The following is a 15,675-nucleotide window of genomic DNA, read 5'->3' as shown; positions in this document are numbered from 1 at the left end:
CCTAGCTAATGCACTACTGTTTAAGTGTTTAACATTATTCCATTCATTACTTTCATCATATACTGTCAAAGAGACAATGCTGTTACAATCCCGTTCTCGTTAATAGAGGGCGATAAAGTGAAAGTGTGACGGTAAATCTTGACTTCATGGCCCTTAAGAAAATAATGCCAGACTTTGAATAAGCCAATGAGCCGCTGACCAATGGAGCCACTCTGCTGTCCGAGCTACATACTGGGATTTTACAGACATGCATGCATACATACATACAGAACAGTTACCAGCCATTATGAAGCTTACACGAGAACACTAAACACCTGATTGACTTTACTGGCATCATTAGCGACCGTAACATAATGAGACACCTGCTGTGAGAGATTGAGCCAGAGAGAGAAGCTTTCTATCCTCAAACACTCCATCTGTCTTTCAATCTTCCCATCCTGACCAATTGTTCCCCTCCATTGCTTTCATCTCCCAACAGTTGCCACCTCCTAACGCCTAACGTTAAAACGTCTGAAATCTATTGCTCATTCTCCTCTTCACCACTAGCTTCTCCTCTCTCTTCTTGCGTGCTTTTTTTCCAATTTCTATTTACTTCACTCTATCCCTTCTAACTTTTATCTTTCATCTCCTCTTTTCTTCCACCTGCCTCCTCTCTTTATTTCCACTTTATAAAGTTTATACCGTTTTATCTCTCTCTTTGTCCCTGCCGCCATCCCTCTCCGTTTTCCTAAAGGATTCACACTGAAATTGAGGGGAAAACATCCAAGCGTGAAATAGTCCGGAGAGGGTTCTGAATGCTCACTTGTTATTTCATTTCCAGGATGAAACAAGGGCATTAATACTTAAAAACCCTGTCTGTCCTGCCGGCTCCCTGAGACACGAAGACGGGCGATGCCTCCATCCTTCCCCTGCCTTTCTTTCCTTTCCTGTCTCTTGCTTGCTCTTTTCCATACTTCAATAATTTTCCCTTTCACTCCCTAAACCAATTGCTCTCCTACCATCTGTGTAATATGTTAATCAAGTATTCATCAGATTAAAGTGCACGCTAATCACAACATCACAATCCTTTCTTTTTCCTCGCTTGGCTGCTCTCTTCATCTCTGCGTTGAGGTTTTGTTATGCTTTACGATTACTCTGTTTGTTTTGGGTATGTTCCTTCTCCCCACTCACCCTAAAACCCATCTTTGGAGACCCAAGGCCATGCGGGTGCTGCTGTTAAGGTGGTAATTATGCCACTAATGACCCCGGAAGAGTCAACACATTAAAGATAATGCATTAAAATTTATGGAAATCCTTAATTAGCTCAATGGATGCTGAATGAGGCGGTAAACTGAGAGGCACTCACTAATGACAGCAAATTGAAGCAGAAAAAAACATCAAAAAGAGACAAAAGAAAAGTGATTTTTTTTTCCTACACACTTTTAAGGTTCTAGGAAGAAATAATTGGATAAAAGGGGGAAAAAGACCAAATGAAAATGAGAGAGGAGTGGAAGCAAAAGTATAAAAGGAGGTCTAACAAAGAAAAATAAGAGAGGGTATAAGAAAGTGACGTATGACTTGAATTCAGCGACAGATAGAGATGAGATTTAGAGAAATAAATGTTGTCTATTCCAAAGCCAAGCACAATTAACTGTGGGACTGCCGGGCATAGCGGATGCTTCAGCATGCTGATTAGTCCAATGAGAGATGAGCGTTTCCTTGTGCCACCAGGAGAGAAACAGGCAAACATATTATCTCAAGGATAGATAAACGGAGGGCACTGAGCTTAGGGAAATGATGTGTGTGAGTATTTGAAGGGAGCTGGGATACATGTTCTGCCCTGCAACTTAGGACCATGGAGGAACATGCTGAAACACTCTCTTCTTACTTTCATAACTACTTGGCCTCATTCTCTCTCTCTGTTTCTCCATATCTTCAGTATCTACATCATTGTATGTATGTACGCACGCACGCACGCACGCACGCACGCACGCACGCACGCACGCACGCACACACAAAATAAACTAACAAACAAACACAATGATATATCCCAACTTGAGCGAAACAGGAAATTGCTATGCTACAACGGGGTGATGAAGGAGGGGAGAAAGGAGGGAAAGGATATGGAAGTAATTGTGTGTGTGTGTGTGTGTGTGTGTGTGTGTGTGTGTGTGTGTGTGTGTGTGTGTGTGTGTGTGTGTGTGTGTGTGTGTGTGTGTCTCTATGCATTACACCTGCTTGTTAAAATGGATTTCAATAATCAAGCACACTGGGGGACACTGCAGAGTGTCTCAGTGTGTTAGAAACAATTTGTCATGCACGCAAAGCTACACACCAACTATGATGAATATATTTGAGCAAATGTAATTGTGTGTGTGCACAGTTAAATGCATAAATACCTTTGTTCTGGTACCTCTGTGAAGTTGTGATGTGTAACTTTAAGAAAAAACTCAATCTTGGTAATGGGTAATGGTTAAACAGTTTTAGTTTTTGTATCAGAATACCTATGTCGAAAGAACTGAGTTTTTCATAAGGTAAAGCCACAAAAATACATTTTGAAGCTATGTGTTGGCCACAACTAACAACATTGAAGGAACATCTGTTGGATACTTACTGTATGGAGTTCTCTATGCGTGAGATGGTGAGGAATGCTGCTAGGTTGGCGGTATACGAGGAAATGACAATAAGAGCAAACATCCACCAAACGCCCATCATCATCCTTGTAGCTAGAGTAGTGTAGGGCACCTCCCCACCTAGAAAGAAAGAACGAAAGACAGTTAAACCAACACATACTCACGGACAAAAATAAATGCAAGCAATTTTAGCTGCAGGAGGAAAAGCTGTTAAAACAGCAAAGTGCATCTTGAAAGATTATGTTAGGATTAACAGATCTGAGCTGATGCTTTGGCACTGATCTCATCTACACCAAAAGTGGGAGGCATTGCAGCGCATTTAATTTGTCCTCTTCTAGAAAGACATCAAAACAACATAATCTTTGCGACATTTTACAGATCGGACAACATTTATACAGTGAGGTAAAATTGCCCTGTGCAGACTGTGTTTAAATATTTGAAAATGTCTCAATAAACAATTACATTCAAAATGCCAGCAGGCCTAACTGTTTGGACAGAAGTTCAAACAACCTAACATACCACTGCAACAAATGTAGTTGGAAAACACCTTGAGGAATCTGAACAGAATGTGTATGATAGGATTGAATGCTGCCAGGCGAATAATACAGTAAACAGTGGCCTGTCAGTCTTCAAGTATAAAACCGGTGTTATAAAAGCTTTTGGCCTTGTCCTCTGGAATGTTTTTGTGCTACAGTGAAAAAAAAAAACTGCCTCAGCATTCTGAAAGCTTTCAAAAATAGCTGTCACTTAAAACCAAAAATATGCATCAGAATAGAAAATAACACACATTTATATTTTCTTTTATATATTGTGATAGGTAGATTGTGAGCAAGTGTTTATATATTGGTGAACGCACAAATTAATGCAAACCTCTTAACAACCACGCAAATACACATTTAAAGGGGCCAATTACGCAAAATGCACTTTTTTGGGTCTTTTATACATAAATATGTGTCCCCTCTGTGGCCACTTTATGATATCATAACGATTTTTTGGGCTTGTGTAATCATGAGCCAATACCCAACCAAGGCAACCCCCCCCACACACCTTATCAACTGAACCTCCTCCTAGAGCAGGGGTATTCAACTCAAATTCAACGAGGTCCAGTTGGAGAAAATCTCCCCATGCAAAGGTCCGGAACATCAAAATATCTAACTTGCTTTATGAATTAGTGTGATATATATATTGAAGTAGCCTGCAGCTTTATCAACGTCTGCATGTAATCAACAACTGACTGCCAATCAAATAAAGAAAGTACAATTCATAAACAACAATATTTATTGTCAATTAACATTGAACTATACAGATATACAGTAAATACTGTGGATATGTGTAATGTTCCTCTCGGGCTGCATTTAAAAATAAAATAGAGAAAATAAATAAAATAGCTTTTGAACATATGTGAAATCTTAAAAGTGCTTAATTTTAGATAAATAAAATAAAGTGTAGCAGCAGCTTGAGTTTCCCTTTTTCTTTGTTAACCATTTCACATCATGACTTAACTGTTTCGGACGATTATAGAACAATATCAGTCTTTGCACATCATAACAATTGAATAGTTTGAAAGTTTCTCTTTCTTTCCCTCTTATATTGCAGTCCCTCACTCACTTTGTTTTGTTCAGTGCGAGAATTGAGCTGGAGCTTGTCCTGCCAGGAGTTTAAATCTGGGCTGAAATGGTGTCAAGGCCATTCTCACATACACACATGCCCGACCGGTGCTCATTGGTTAGCCTCGGTTAGCCTGCCCTGGAACCATATTTAGTTTTTGTGACCTCAGTTCTGACTTGAGAGGGAATGTTTGGTCAAACACTTTGTGTTTTGTCTCATAGTGGCGTGTTGGCACTTTTAATGAGCGCCACGGTCTCTGAACAAATTAGACACACTGGTTCTGTGCTCCCAGTGGGCAGGATGAACATGAATGAGTCCACTCAGGGTTAAAAGCTCTGCTCTCACTGTCCACGTTCCTCTTCTTGGAGAGCGCCATGTGTCATTATTTTTCTCTCCCTGTCTGCCGCTCACACGCCTGTTCATTCTCCTCTCCGCTTCTCTCCCTGTATCGCTAATTATTTTCTTCACTTACTTTCCTCTCCGCTTCTCTCTGCCGCGCTCTCGTTTCTTCTTCTGTGTTTCTCTCCCTGTATTACTCACTGACTCCTCTCTTTCGCCCCCTGTCGGCGGCGGTTAAAATAGAATCGCCCCGTCAAAATTGAATTCCCTTATTAATGTATTGATTATAGGTCCGACCGGGTCCGTATACAGGGGCGGACCTAGCACATTTGGTGCCCTAGGCGAGCTTCACCACTGCGCCCCCCCCCCAAAAAAAATATCAAAACATCTTAACAGTTATACAGTAAAGTACTGCAGCTTTATTTATTACAAGCAAGCACAAGAGCTAAGAATAAATGTAAAGTGCACACTAAAGAATTAAAACAAATAAACAACTTAGCTAACAAACATTAATAATATCAATAACAAACAATAAAAGAATGTGCAAATTTGCTTTCAAAGAAAATTAAGAAGAAATGTAAAGTGCACACTAAAGAATTAAAACAAACAACTTAGCTAACAAACAATAATAATAATAACAATAACAAACAATAAAATAACGTGCACATTTGCTTTAAAAGAAAATTATGTATTGTAAAATATGTTACACATGTCAAATAATCAAAATATAATATGCTAAATAAACAAACAAATACATAAAAATTACAAATTCACTTTGTCTCAAGAACTATTTACATTCCACTCCCTATCATCACACAAGGTTGGCCTACATATTAGCTCCTACTGGTTTCCATTTACAGTGCAATCCTTCTGGCCTTCCTCGCTGCAAAGTCATCAATCACATCATCATATGAAATCTGACCACCAACCTCATGGTTAATACTGATTACAGCCAGACCACTGAGGCGTTCTTGAGCCATGGTGGACCTCAGGTATGTTTTCAAGGGTTTTAATTTGGAAAAACTCCTCTCGGCTGAAGCTACTGTTACTGGTAGCGTTGCACTGATCCGCAGAGCAATACACAAGTTGGGATATATTTCGGTGAGCTGCTTTGTGTGTATGAATTTCAACAACTCAAGAGTTGTCATGCTCTTTGATGGCAAGTCAGGTACATTTTCCAACTCCTGAGCCAGCTCCTTCCCATCCAAATCAGATTGCCCTCCATGGCTTAAGGTGTGTGCAAGTGCCTCTGCTTGCTTCATCAGCTCTTGGTGTGGCAGGTCTGGGAAGTTGTACAGAATGCCAAACTTGTCTTGCACATGTTCAAGAGTGGTAAACCTCTCCTTTTGTGCTGACACTGCAGCATCTACCACCATGTTAAAGAACGTTACCTCCAGATTTTGCAAGGCATTCCTCAATGGCTCATCAGGAGACTCATATGAGAAGTGCCTCTTTGTTGACTTCAGCCGCTTTTGCACAAGGACTGCGTCCACATTCATGTCTTCACACATGTCCTTGGCTGATGTTTGTGCAGCCACAAAGCCTGTGGCTCTGTAGGATTTGAGAGCTTTTTCAGTCTTTTTCAGTAGACTTACTGCTACATCCACTTGCATTGTTTGGGACTGCAGGACTTTGCTCACCTGCTGAATTTGACTTAACATGTCATACCAGACCACTGTGCACAGTGAAAAGCGGAATGACCCCACTTCTTCTGCCAGAGACTGGGCTTCAATCCTGATGATTGGGTCTTTGGCCTGGTTTCTCACCTCAAGCAGTGCCTCTCTCACAGCTGCGGCTTCATATCGCAGAGGCTCCACAGCTTTCACTCTGCTCTCCCATCTGGTTTCTGACCACATTTTGAGTGAAAGGTTGACGTGTTTCTTGAGGATGGCCCATCTCTGTGTAGAGGCAGAAAACAGGCAGTATAGCTTCTGCACAATGCCAAAAAATGATATGGCATCTTTGGAGCTTTTGGCAGCATCAGCAATGACCAAATTGAGTGTATGTGCCCCACAAGGCACAAACAAAGCTCTTGGGTTCAACTGCAGTAGCCTGGCCTGTACTCCCTTGTTCTTCCCTCTCATATTTGCGCCGTTGTCATATGACTGTCCTCTGCAGTCATCAAAGGCAATCTGCAACTCCTCCAGCCTCTTCAAAATCAGGGCGGACAAACTTTCACCAGTGGACTCCTCTGCTACTAGGAATCCCATGAAGTGCTCTTTAATCTGGGGGTCTTCTTCCAGTGTCACAATTCTGATGACTACTGACAGCTGTTCAGTGTGGCTAACATCCGGGGTGCAATCTAAAATGAGGGAAAAGTACTTGCATTTCTTTATTTCTTGCACTATTGTTGATAGAATCTTTCCACTGATGCATTCAATCAACTCATTCTGAATGGTTTTGCCCAAGTAGCTGTGGTGGGATGTTTGACTTTTAATCTTGTGGATGTGGTCTTTCATCACTGGGTCAAACTGCGCCAAAAGCTCAACCTCTTTCAAAAAGTTTCCATTTGAAGGAGAGTGGAGTATTTCTGTCTTTCCTCTCAATGCCATATTTCGCCCTGCCAGAGACTGTACAATAGCAACCAGTCGTGTCAGCACTGCTCTCCACCGACTCTTCTCTGCCTCAAGGAGGGCCTGCTCTTGTTTGTCTATTGTTGTACCTTGTTTTAATCGAACTGCCAATTCTTTCCATGACGCCAAATTGTTCAGGTGTTCCGGACTATTTTCATGGCTGGTCAAAGCAGCAATTGCATTTTTCCAATCCGACAGTCCTGCATTTGTTAAATGAATTTGTTTTGGAGATAAAAGTTGACAACAAAAACAAAAAAGACTGTTCTTCTTTTTTGAATATGTCACCCAACTTCTTTTGATCCTTTCTCCATTTACTAAGGTCCTGCTGAAGTACTGGTGGTGGCAACTTCTCCCATCATCTCTCCTTGGGAAAATGAAATCAGGTGTTATCTGATATGGTCCTCTCCGAACAAACTCTGTCCTCATTGTGTCTGTGAGATGTGAAGGGCAGTCAGCAGGATCGGTTGGTAGTGGATCGTCTGTCTTTGCTGCATCTGGAGGGCATGTGAAGCACATTTTCTCACCTCATATTCACAATATCTTCACACACACACACACACACACACACACACACACACACACACACACACACACACACACACACACCACACACCACACACCACACACCACACACCACACACCACACACCACACACACACAACCCCAATTCCAAAAAGGTTGGGACAGTGTGTAAAATGTAAATAAAAACAGAAAGCAATTATTTGAAAGCATGAGGACAATTAGGTTTATAGCTAAACATCTTTACATTCATCAGGCACACACCTGAGAAGAGTGTATGGGTGGAATCTGTGGTGCAATCAGGATGAGATGCAGCAGGCTGTTCTGACGTTCCTTGCAGTGGTTCTGGGCCTATACATATATAGAGAACACACAAGAGCAAATATATTGGCTGGATTAGAAATGGCACGACAGTCATTTTTACATTCAATTATTTATCATCACATCAGGAACATCTATTGACATATTGTACTCACCAGAACAAACAGACACAGTGGTCAGTGGCAGGGTGGAATCAGTGGTCATCTCATCAGGATGAGCAGCTTGCTGTTCTGACGTTCCTTCATGTGGTTCTAGGTCTATAAATATAGAAAGAACACACAAGAGCAAATATATTGACTGGATTTCACATTCAATTATTTATCATCAGGAACATCTATTGACACATTGCACTCACCTGAGGAAGCCGGCACAGCTGAGGTGCATGGCGGTTCCTTGTCAACTGATGCAGCAGATGGTCCCAGATATTTTAAAAGTGAATCTAAAATGATATAACAAAATGTGTATTATCAACATTGAATAATTTCCATTTGTTAAATGTAGCTATTATTTAGTTAGTAAGCATTAGGACAGCCTGACAGGTCTGATTCAACTAATCAAGAGCTATGCCTATCTTATTAGAACAGTTGAATCAGGTGTGTTAGTTCTGGGTTGGAACGAAAACATTCAACAGGACTGGAGTTGAGAACCACTGAGCTAGTTAGCTAACGTTAGCGCACATTATGACAGGGTTGAATTTGGCAAATGTTTGACTCGGATAGTCAATGTGCTTTCTGAGGTAAACTTAACGTTAGCTAACGTTACCAACTAACTAACATTCCACCACACTGGCTAGCTCGCTACACCAAAACTAACATTGTTATTATTACTAATATTTCTATTTCATGACACAAAGAAAATAGCCTTATGACAGTTTCGACTGAATGGCAATAACAAACGCTGGCTAGCTAACGTTGGCTTGGCTAACTAGCAAGATTACATGATCCATTCGCTAATGTTGACAATACAATCAAAATTGCATACCTTTCACCTTGGCACGTTTCTCTTCTTCTTCTTTTCTTCTGTTTTTATACTGCGCCCCAGATGGCTTTTGCCTCTTCATAGTTCTCTAACGTTAGTCTTTCTTTCCTCAACGCTCAATTTTATAAACACTTGACCGATACCCATCAATGCACAGCGCTCTAGCATGTTCTGACTGTGAACACCTAAAGCCGAGGCTCTTAGACCGACTGACCGTTTTAGATTTTTGGCTCATTTTCCCTTATGTTAGAATTTTTTTTTTTATGTAAGAATAATGGTTGCAGAAATAGAGGGGGGGCGCCAAAACTGCGCCAAGCAAAAAAAAAATTTTTTTTTTTGTTGCAATTTTTGGCGCCCCCCTCTAGGTGGCGCTCTAGGCAACCGCCTATATTGCCTGTAGGAAGCTCCGCCCCTGTCCGTATAGGTCGGCGTCTGGGTCCGGATCCGGACCGCGGTCCGCCTGTTGCCGACCCCTGTCCTAGAGCATCATTGTGGTTTTTTAAACCAAATATCTCTCAGAGGGGCGTGGGGAGTGGCTCCTTATTTTCATCAAAAGTAACACACAGAGAATCAGCACTTTTGAAAAAGTGCTGAAACAGAGGGGATTATGGGATGCTACAATGCACAATCTGTTTGGTATTTGGAGCCAAACACTTCAGAGACATATTTTGTTTATTTCTGAGACCTATATATATATATATATATATATATATATAATATAGTGGCCCATGCTGGTGGTGGGGTTATGGTATGGGCAGGCGTATGCTATGGACAATGAACACAGGCCACTCGATTCACAACATTACCCTAACCCTAACCCTAATCCTAACCCTCACACCAGATACTGACTGGTTTTCGGACCCCCCCAGACCCCCCCAATAAAGCAAAAATGCATGTTTCAGAGTGGCCTTTTATTGTGGCCAGCCTAAGGCACACCTGTGCAATAATCATGCTGTCTAATCAGCATCTTGATATGCCACACCTGTGAGGTGGGATGGATTATCTCGGCAAAGGAGAAGTGCTCACTCTCACAGATTTTTTCAGATTTGTGATCAATATTTGAGAGAAATTGTATTTTGTGTATATAGAACATGTTTTAGATCTTTGAGTTCATCTCATGAAAAATGGGAGCAAAAACAAAAGTGTTGCGTTTATATTTTTGTTCAGTGTAGTATCTAATATTAAGAGTTGCATGAATTTCATTCAAGGCAAGGCAACTTTATTTACTTAACACATACAGAGGGTAAATTCAAAGTACATTCACTGACATGAATATGGCGCCACCTTGTATCATGTTTACAATGCAGATTATTGACATTAGGTCTGGCAATACAGTCAATAATTATCCTGGTGATTATTTCGCAGATAAACCTAGTAACCCCGCCCCCTTTAAAAAAACGGCTCTTTTGAACGACTCTTTTTAACGGCTCTTTGAAAGGAAGATCCGGCTCCCTTCAAAGAGCAATAAATCCCATCACTAGAATGGAGAAACCAGCTCGAGTGCGCTAGAATTTGAAAGTACGCAGCCGAAATAAATCTGCCCCTTCCTTCAGACTTCCTTCCAGAGCCCCTCCTCCAACACACACGAACACGCACATGAGCAATGAGGGCACGAGATAAGTTTGTGCACAGATGGAAGGCTGACAGGCAGGTAGGCCATCCAGTTATTTTAGCCGGGCCGGCTCAGATGATTGGTCGTGCTTTTTACAGCACCATGGCTTCCACAGATGACATTGTTTAATGTATTTATTGTCAAAGATTTTAATATATTCATTGCTATCGGGATGTTAAGAGCATTCCGTGGAATATCACAAAAAGTGTTTCCGAAGTGAATTAGCTACCCCACCTTTAAGTAAGCATGCCTAATGTACGGTTACACACAAATGCACAGAGAAATGATTGATTTGCAGCCAATGATCTCTTCCTCACTGCCTTTATTGAAGCCTGTTAGAAATGAGCCTCCTTCAGCCTTGAAGCAGGAGATCACCGTAACGAGGAGTCAGACCAACAGACAGCGCTCTCCCCTCTCCCACTTCCTCCAGACCAGACTCAATAATATATGTGATACCCATGTAATTCCATGTTCCTTTTATCTCACGCCACTTCTCTATCTGCATTGCATTTCCTTCAGTCCAGGCCTTTTCTTCATTGCTTATAGCATTTGGTTTATTGTATAATCCTTTCCCCTGTTTTCTGGGGTTTTATTGTATCTCAAGCATTACATCTGCAGTTGGTTTTACAATGAGCCCGAAGGCAGAGTGATGTGTAGTACTGCACTCTATTTATTAAGTTCAAACAATGTCTTTGAATGTTTGCTTGTGTCTTCGCCGCATATATCTATCCCTTTATGCTGTATACATTAATGCAAAAAATGACCTGTTGAGTTTTGTAAATGTGTTGATTTTGTATGGTTTTTTCCCTGCAGAGTATGAATAGAACTGTGGTTATGAAATCCTTCTTTTCATTTGATTTGCCATTTATTTGATCATTTATCCTGACTGAGAATGACATCTATTGATGACAGGCCAAACAATAACAAATATGGATAGAAAAACCTGGGAGAGAGAGAGAGAGGGGGAGAGATAGAGAGAGAGAGAGAGATGTAACATATTTGCAAGATATTATATAAACTTGGATTCATGAAGATCAATAAAAAAAAAGAAACGTTGAGAAGCGGGTTGAGAAAGCACTTGACATGTTTTACTTGAAGTCAGGCATTGATTTTTAAAGGTGCCAACATGTGAAAAGGTTGCAATTTAGTATGGACCTTGACATCAGCTCTTGAAATACTAAAGAGTTTCAACAGTCACATTAAAACAGTTACTAAATCAGCTTACTATCACCTAAAGAATATATCTAGGATTAAAAGACTAATGTCACAGCAGGATATGGAAAAACTTGTCCATGCTTTTATCTTCAGTAGACTGGACTACTGCAATGGTGTCTTCACAGGTCTCACTAAAAATATATATTAGAAAGCTGCAGCTAATTCAGAACGCCGCTGCTCGAGTCCTCACTGAAAAAAGTGGATCACATCACTCCTGTTCCGAAGTCTTTACACTGGCTTCCTGTGTGTCAAAGAATAGATTTCAAAATACTGCTGCTGTTTATAAAGCTTTGAATGGCTTAGGCCCAAAATACATATCTGACCTCCTGCTAAATTATGAACCATCCAGATCTCTCAGGTCCTCAGGGACTGGTCAGCTTTCTGTCCCCAGAGTCAGAACTAAACATGGAGAAGCAGCGTTCAGTTATTATGCTCCAAATATCTGGAACAAACTCCCAGAAACCTGCAGGTCCGCTGCAACTCTTACTACTTTTAAATCCAGTCTTAAGACTTTTCTTTTTGTTGCTGCTTTTAATTGAACTATTCATATCTTAGACTGCACTGTAACTTTTATCCATGTTTTTTTAATTTTTAATTTTAATGTTTATTTTATTAACTTTTCTTTTTAATGACTGATTTTAAATGCCATTTTCTTAATGTCTTTCATTTTTTGTAAAGCACTTTGAATTGCCTTGTGTTGAAAGGTGCTATATAAATAAACTTGCCTTGCCTTGCCTTGCCTTGCCTTGCCTTGCCTTGCCTTGCCTTGCCTTGCCTTGCCTTGCCTAAAGTGTCTGCCCCAAGCTATGATTTTAACAAAAAACATAAATAGTTTTGATGTCATAATTACTGCCGACCATTGAGCCGAAACATAGTCAACATTGCACTGGTGACACTGAAGTCTCATGAGGAAAGACGACCCAAAGGACAGGTCTAACGTTGTACCATATAGTCTTCCTTTTGTAAAAGGACACACACAGTCACACAGTCACACAGTCACACTCCACTGAGCTATCGGAATCACTGTATTAACAGGGTACTTATAACAACACATTGTCCTATCTTATACTACATTATATGGTACTACACACTCTGCTCTAACAAAACCATACTTCATACAGGGGAATACACCCAGATGGATGCAACAATATGGAAGTCAGCAAGCCCTTCAAGTTTGAGAGTTGCTGATGTACATGTATTATATGTACCTTTTGTATTCAAAAGGAAACCATATTTGCCCCAAATTTACCAAAACATCTTTATGATGATAAACAACAACAAAGAAGAAACAAATGCTGTTGAACATGTATGATAAATAAATCCCAAGTCTACTACAAATGAACAGCCCCAAAGGCCATGCTGCTGACACATAGGATTGATCTGATTAGTTCCTGAGGAGTGATGCACATGAGATCAGTCTAACTGGAGTCAGAATGCTCCTTCAATGACGCTAACCGGGACTAATAAAGGGAAGAACGTTGTGAGACACTGTAGAATAAAGGTTCTCCCTAAGGCATTCCTGACAATTCCTGGTAAGAAAGTATACATATGTGTCTCTGTTGGCATGTATGTGTATGGATTCAATAGGAGGCATTGCTAGCAAGAAGCTGCTTTGTTGTGCCGAGTTTGGCAGCTTCAAAGGTGCCCTTTTGTGTCCCCTCTTACCATCATGTCTCTACATGCTTCCCCTCTCATTCTCTGCTGTTCTCTTCTCTAGTTGTTGGCTAAAATATGTTCTCTTTTTTTTTTAAAGAATCTACTAGAACTGGGGAATCAAAATCTGAAAATGTGCTATTTTGTAGCTGGAACTATTTAAAATCAATGTTGCTGTGTTAGATATTACAATGTAGTTGTCCTAACTTACAGGTATTATACATTAGTCTTGAATTGTTTCATTACTACGAGCAGACCCTCTATGTTGGCTTACTTGCTGTGTTCCTTCTTTGATTGACTGAGTCACTGCATTTCTGGATGTCTCCATAACGGATGGGTTCATTAGATGTCTGGCTGCAGGCTGGCAGCCCGGTCCCTTGGCTCTGTGACTGACTGACTGATTGACTTGCTACATTGCTTAGCTGAATACATGCTTCCTCATTCTCCTGCCCGGTAGCAATACACCCCTACATAAGCTGCACACAACAGAAAAGACAACTGCACAGATTCCTTCCCAGGGCAGCTGAACAGTTTCAATTGGAATGAGTCATCTCGCTGATATACACTCAAGCTAAATCATGATAAGTTTAAATAATAAATCATACTGTACAAAAAGTGCAATTGTGGTTGTTTTAACCAAACTACCAGAGTAGCGGTATCAGAGTAATATTTTTTTAAAACATTATTTTGATAATTTCATTTCTAGATTGAAATTAATCAAACAAGTAATAAGTACATCAAGTCCTTGGATATATGAGGGCTTCGGACAAAGGCTCCATCTCTCAGTGCTGGGACAAACTAATCAGAGAGGAACAAGATTGGACCAAATGCCCTTGATCCTGCTTGCACGTGTGCTGTAAATCTGAAGGGATGGCTTTGAGGCCAAGACCTTTTGTGTGGAAGGTGGTACATGCTGCGACACAGAGTCTTCTCAGGGGAGCGTGTAAGACATGTGGTACCTTTGTTACTTGACTTTTACTTGTTTGTGCTGAGGGTTAGTGGTGCCTCTGGGCAGGTGAATGAATGTCAGCAACCTTGCTAACTAAAGTTTCTAGAATCTTCTACCTTAATATCCTAGTGTTAGCTGATCAGAGTTGTTCAGTTCAAGTCTAAATTAAGTGCTGGTATTTCTTGATTGTGGAATAATGTAACAGTGGCAACACAATATTATGATGTATTTATAATCTTCTTTGTTTGGTATTTTGAATTCTGTTTATTCATAAAATGCCATTATATAATATAAGAACATATGTTACGTATATAATACCATTTGCATAATTATATTTGTATAAATGGGTTACCAGCTGCTCCTTACAATAAGGATTACAATAAGAGAGTGAAGATAAAGTAAGTCAACATACACAGTGATTTTCTCATTGGGGGATTTGGTCAGCTAAAATAACAGCAGTAAGGAAGCTGCATTTTAATATTCAGCATCAACTTATAAACAAATTGTGCTCTAACATTTGACCTCTGACACAACCAAAACTATTCCAAACATATTGTTTTATTTCAAATCTGCATGAAAACAATGCTTTGAAGAGATGGGAGGTAGGAGTACAGCAGCCAAATGGAGAGGTTCATCTTCTCTTTCAGCAAAAATATCCACACTGTGTGAATGAGACAGAGGGGGTCAACTGATGGAAGAATTAGCTTGACAAATTGCTGAAAAGAAGTAGCTCAGTTAATGTGCCTGGCTTAGAGACAAAAGACACTATGCTCCTTACTGCATTCTGTCAATTTCAAACGAGCACCATGAGTCTTACTGTTCTGTACTGTCGTGAGAAGTGCTTTAAGCGGCCACTTTTAAAGTCCTTTGTCTCACCAATAGCCTCATCCCACAACAGCATCAGCAACAACATGATTTAATAATCTTTCTCACACTCTGCTTTCTTTGCTACATCTTTAGATGGTGAGGCGGATCCACAGTCTCTGTCCACAGCTCTGGAACTCCACTTCTATCAATCACACCATCATTTTTTTAAGTCTACATTCCCGCTGCCAACTGTTCCGAATCTTTTCTTCAAAGTCAAAGCACCACACTCCAGTTATTCTTAGGATGAAAGAAGACCAGAGCAGTTCTTCAGAGTTTTAAATGAGTAAAGGGGAGTTAGAACATGTTCAGCTGATGTCAGCTCCCAGTTGGAATCACTGCAATCTTGCCACAAAATGATGTGCGGTTTTACTACTATAATTTGGATGATTATATTCTTTCACAGCTCTTAAAGTGTCCCTCTGAATGACA

The 15,675-nt window shown here is 40.5% G+C and overlaps 2 protein-coding genes across 7 annotated transcripts in view; both read right to left on the bottom strand.

Moving 5' to 3' along the window:
• Positions 1 to 15,675, bottom strand: part of grid2 (glutamate receptor, ionotropic, delta 2) — a 486,943-nt gene that overhangs the window by 70,357 nt on the left and 400,911 nt on the right. For all 5 annotated transcript variants that reach the window (XR_013809307.1, XM_079687594.1, XM_079687592.1 and 2 more), the window contains exon 12: positions 2,594 to 2,732. Coding sequence is in view for 4 of the 5 variants with exons in the window: in XM_079687594.1 (XP_079543720.1) it covers positions 2,594 to 2,732 (139 nt within the window). In the remaining variant the exon portion in view is untranslated. The remainder of the gene's footprint in view (positions 1 to 2,593; positions 2,733 to 15,675) is intronic.
• Positions 5,226 to 9,154, bottom strand: LOC307045174 (zinc finger MYM-type protein 1-like). Of its 2 annotated transcripts, XM_079690705.1 has the most exons (4): positions 8,328 to 9,154; positions 8,128 to 8,229; positions 7,916 to 8,002; positions 5,226 to 7,626 (listed from the first exon to the last, which is right to left on the bottom strand). In XM_079690705.1, exons 2-4 carry the CDS (start codon positions 8,174 to 8,176, stop codon positions 5,414 to 5,416), a joined length of 2,349 nt encoding a protein of 782 aa, XP_079546831.1. In that variant the 5' UTR covers positions 8,177 to 8,229; positions 8,328 to 9,154; the 3' UTR covers positions 5,226 to 5,413. The 2 variants fall into 2 exon arrangements, with proteins under 2 accessions (XP_079546831.1, XP_079546830.1); XM_079690704.1 differs by having other exon boundaries at positions 7,916 to 8,229.

Source organism: Notothenia rossii (genome assembly GCF_949606895.1).
Source record: "Notothenia rossii genome assembly, chromosome: 6".
Classification (NCBI taxonomy): Eukaryota; Metazoa; Chordata; class Actinopteri; order Perciformes; family Nototheniidae; genus Notothenia; species Notothenia rossii.
This window is presented reverse-complemented; position numbering and strand designations above follow the sequence as displayed.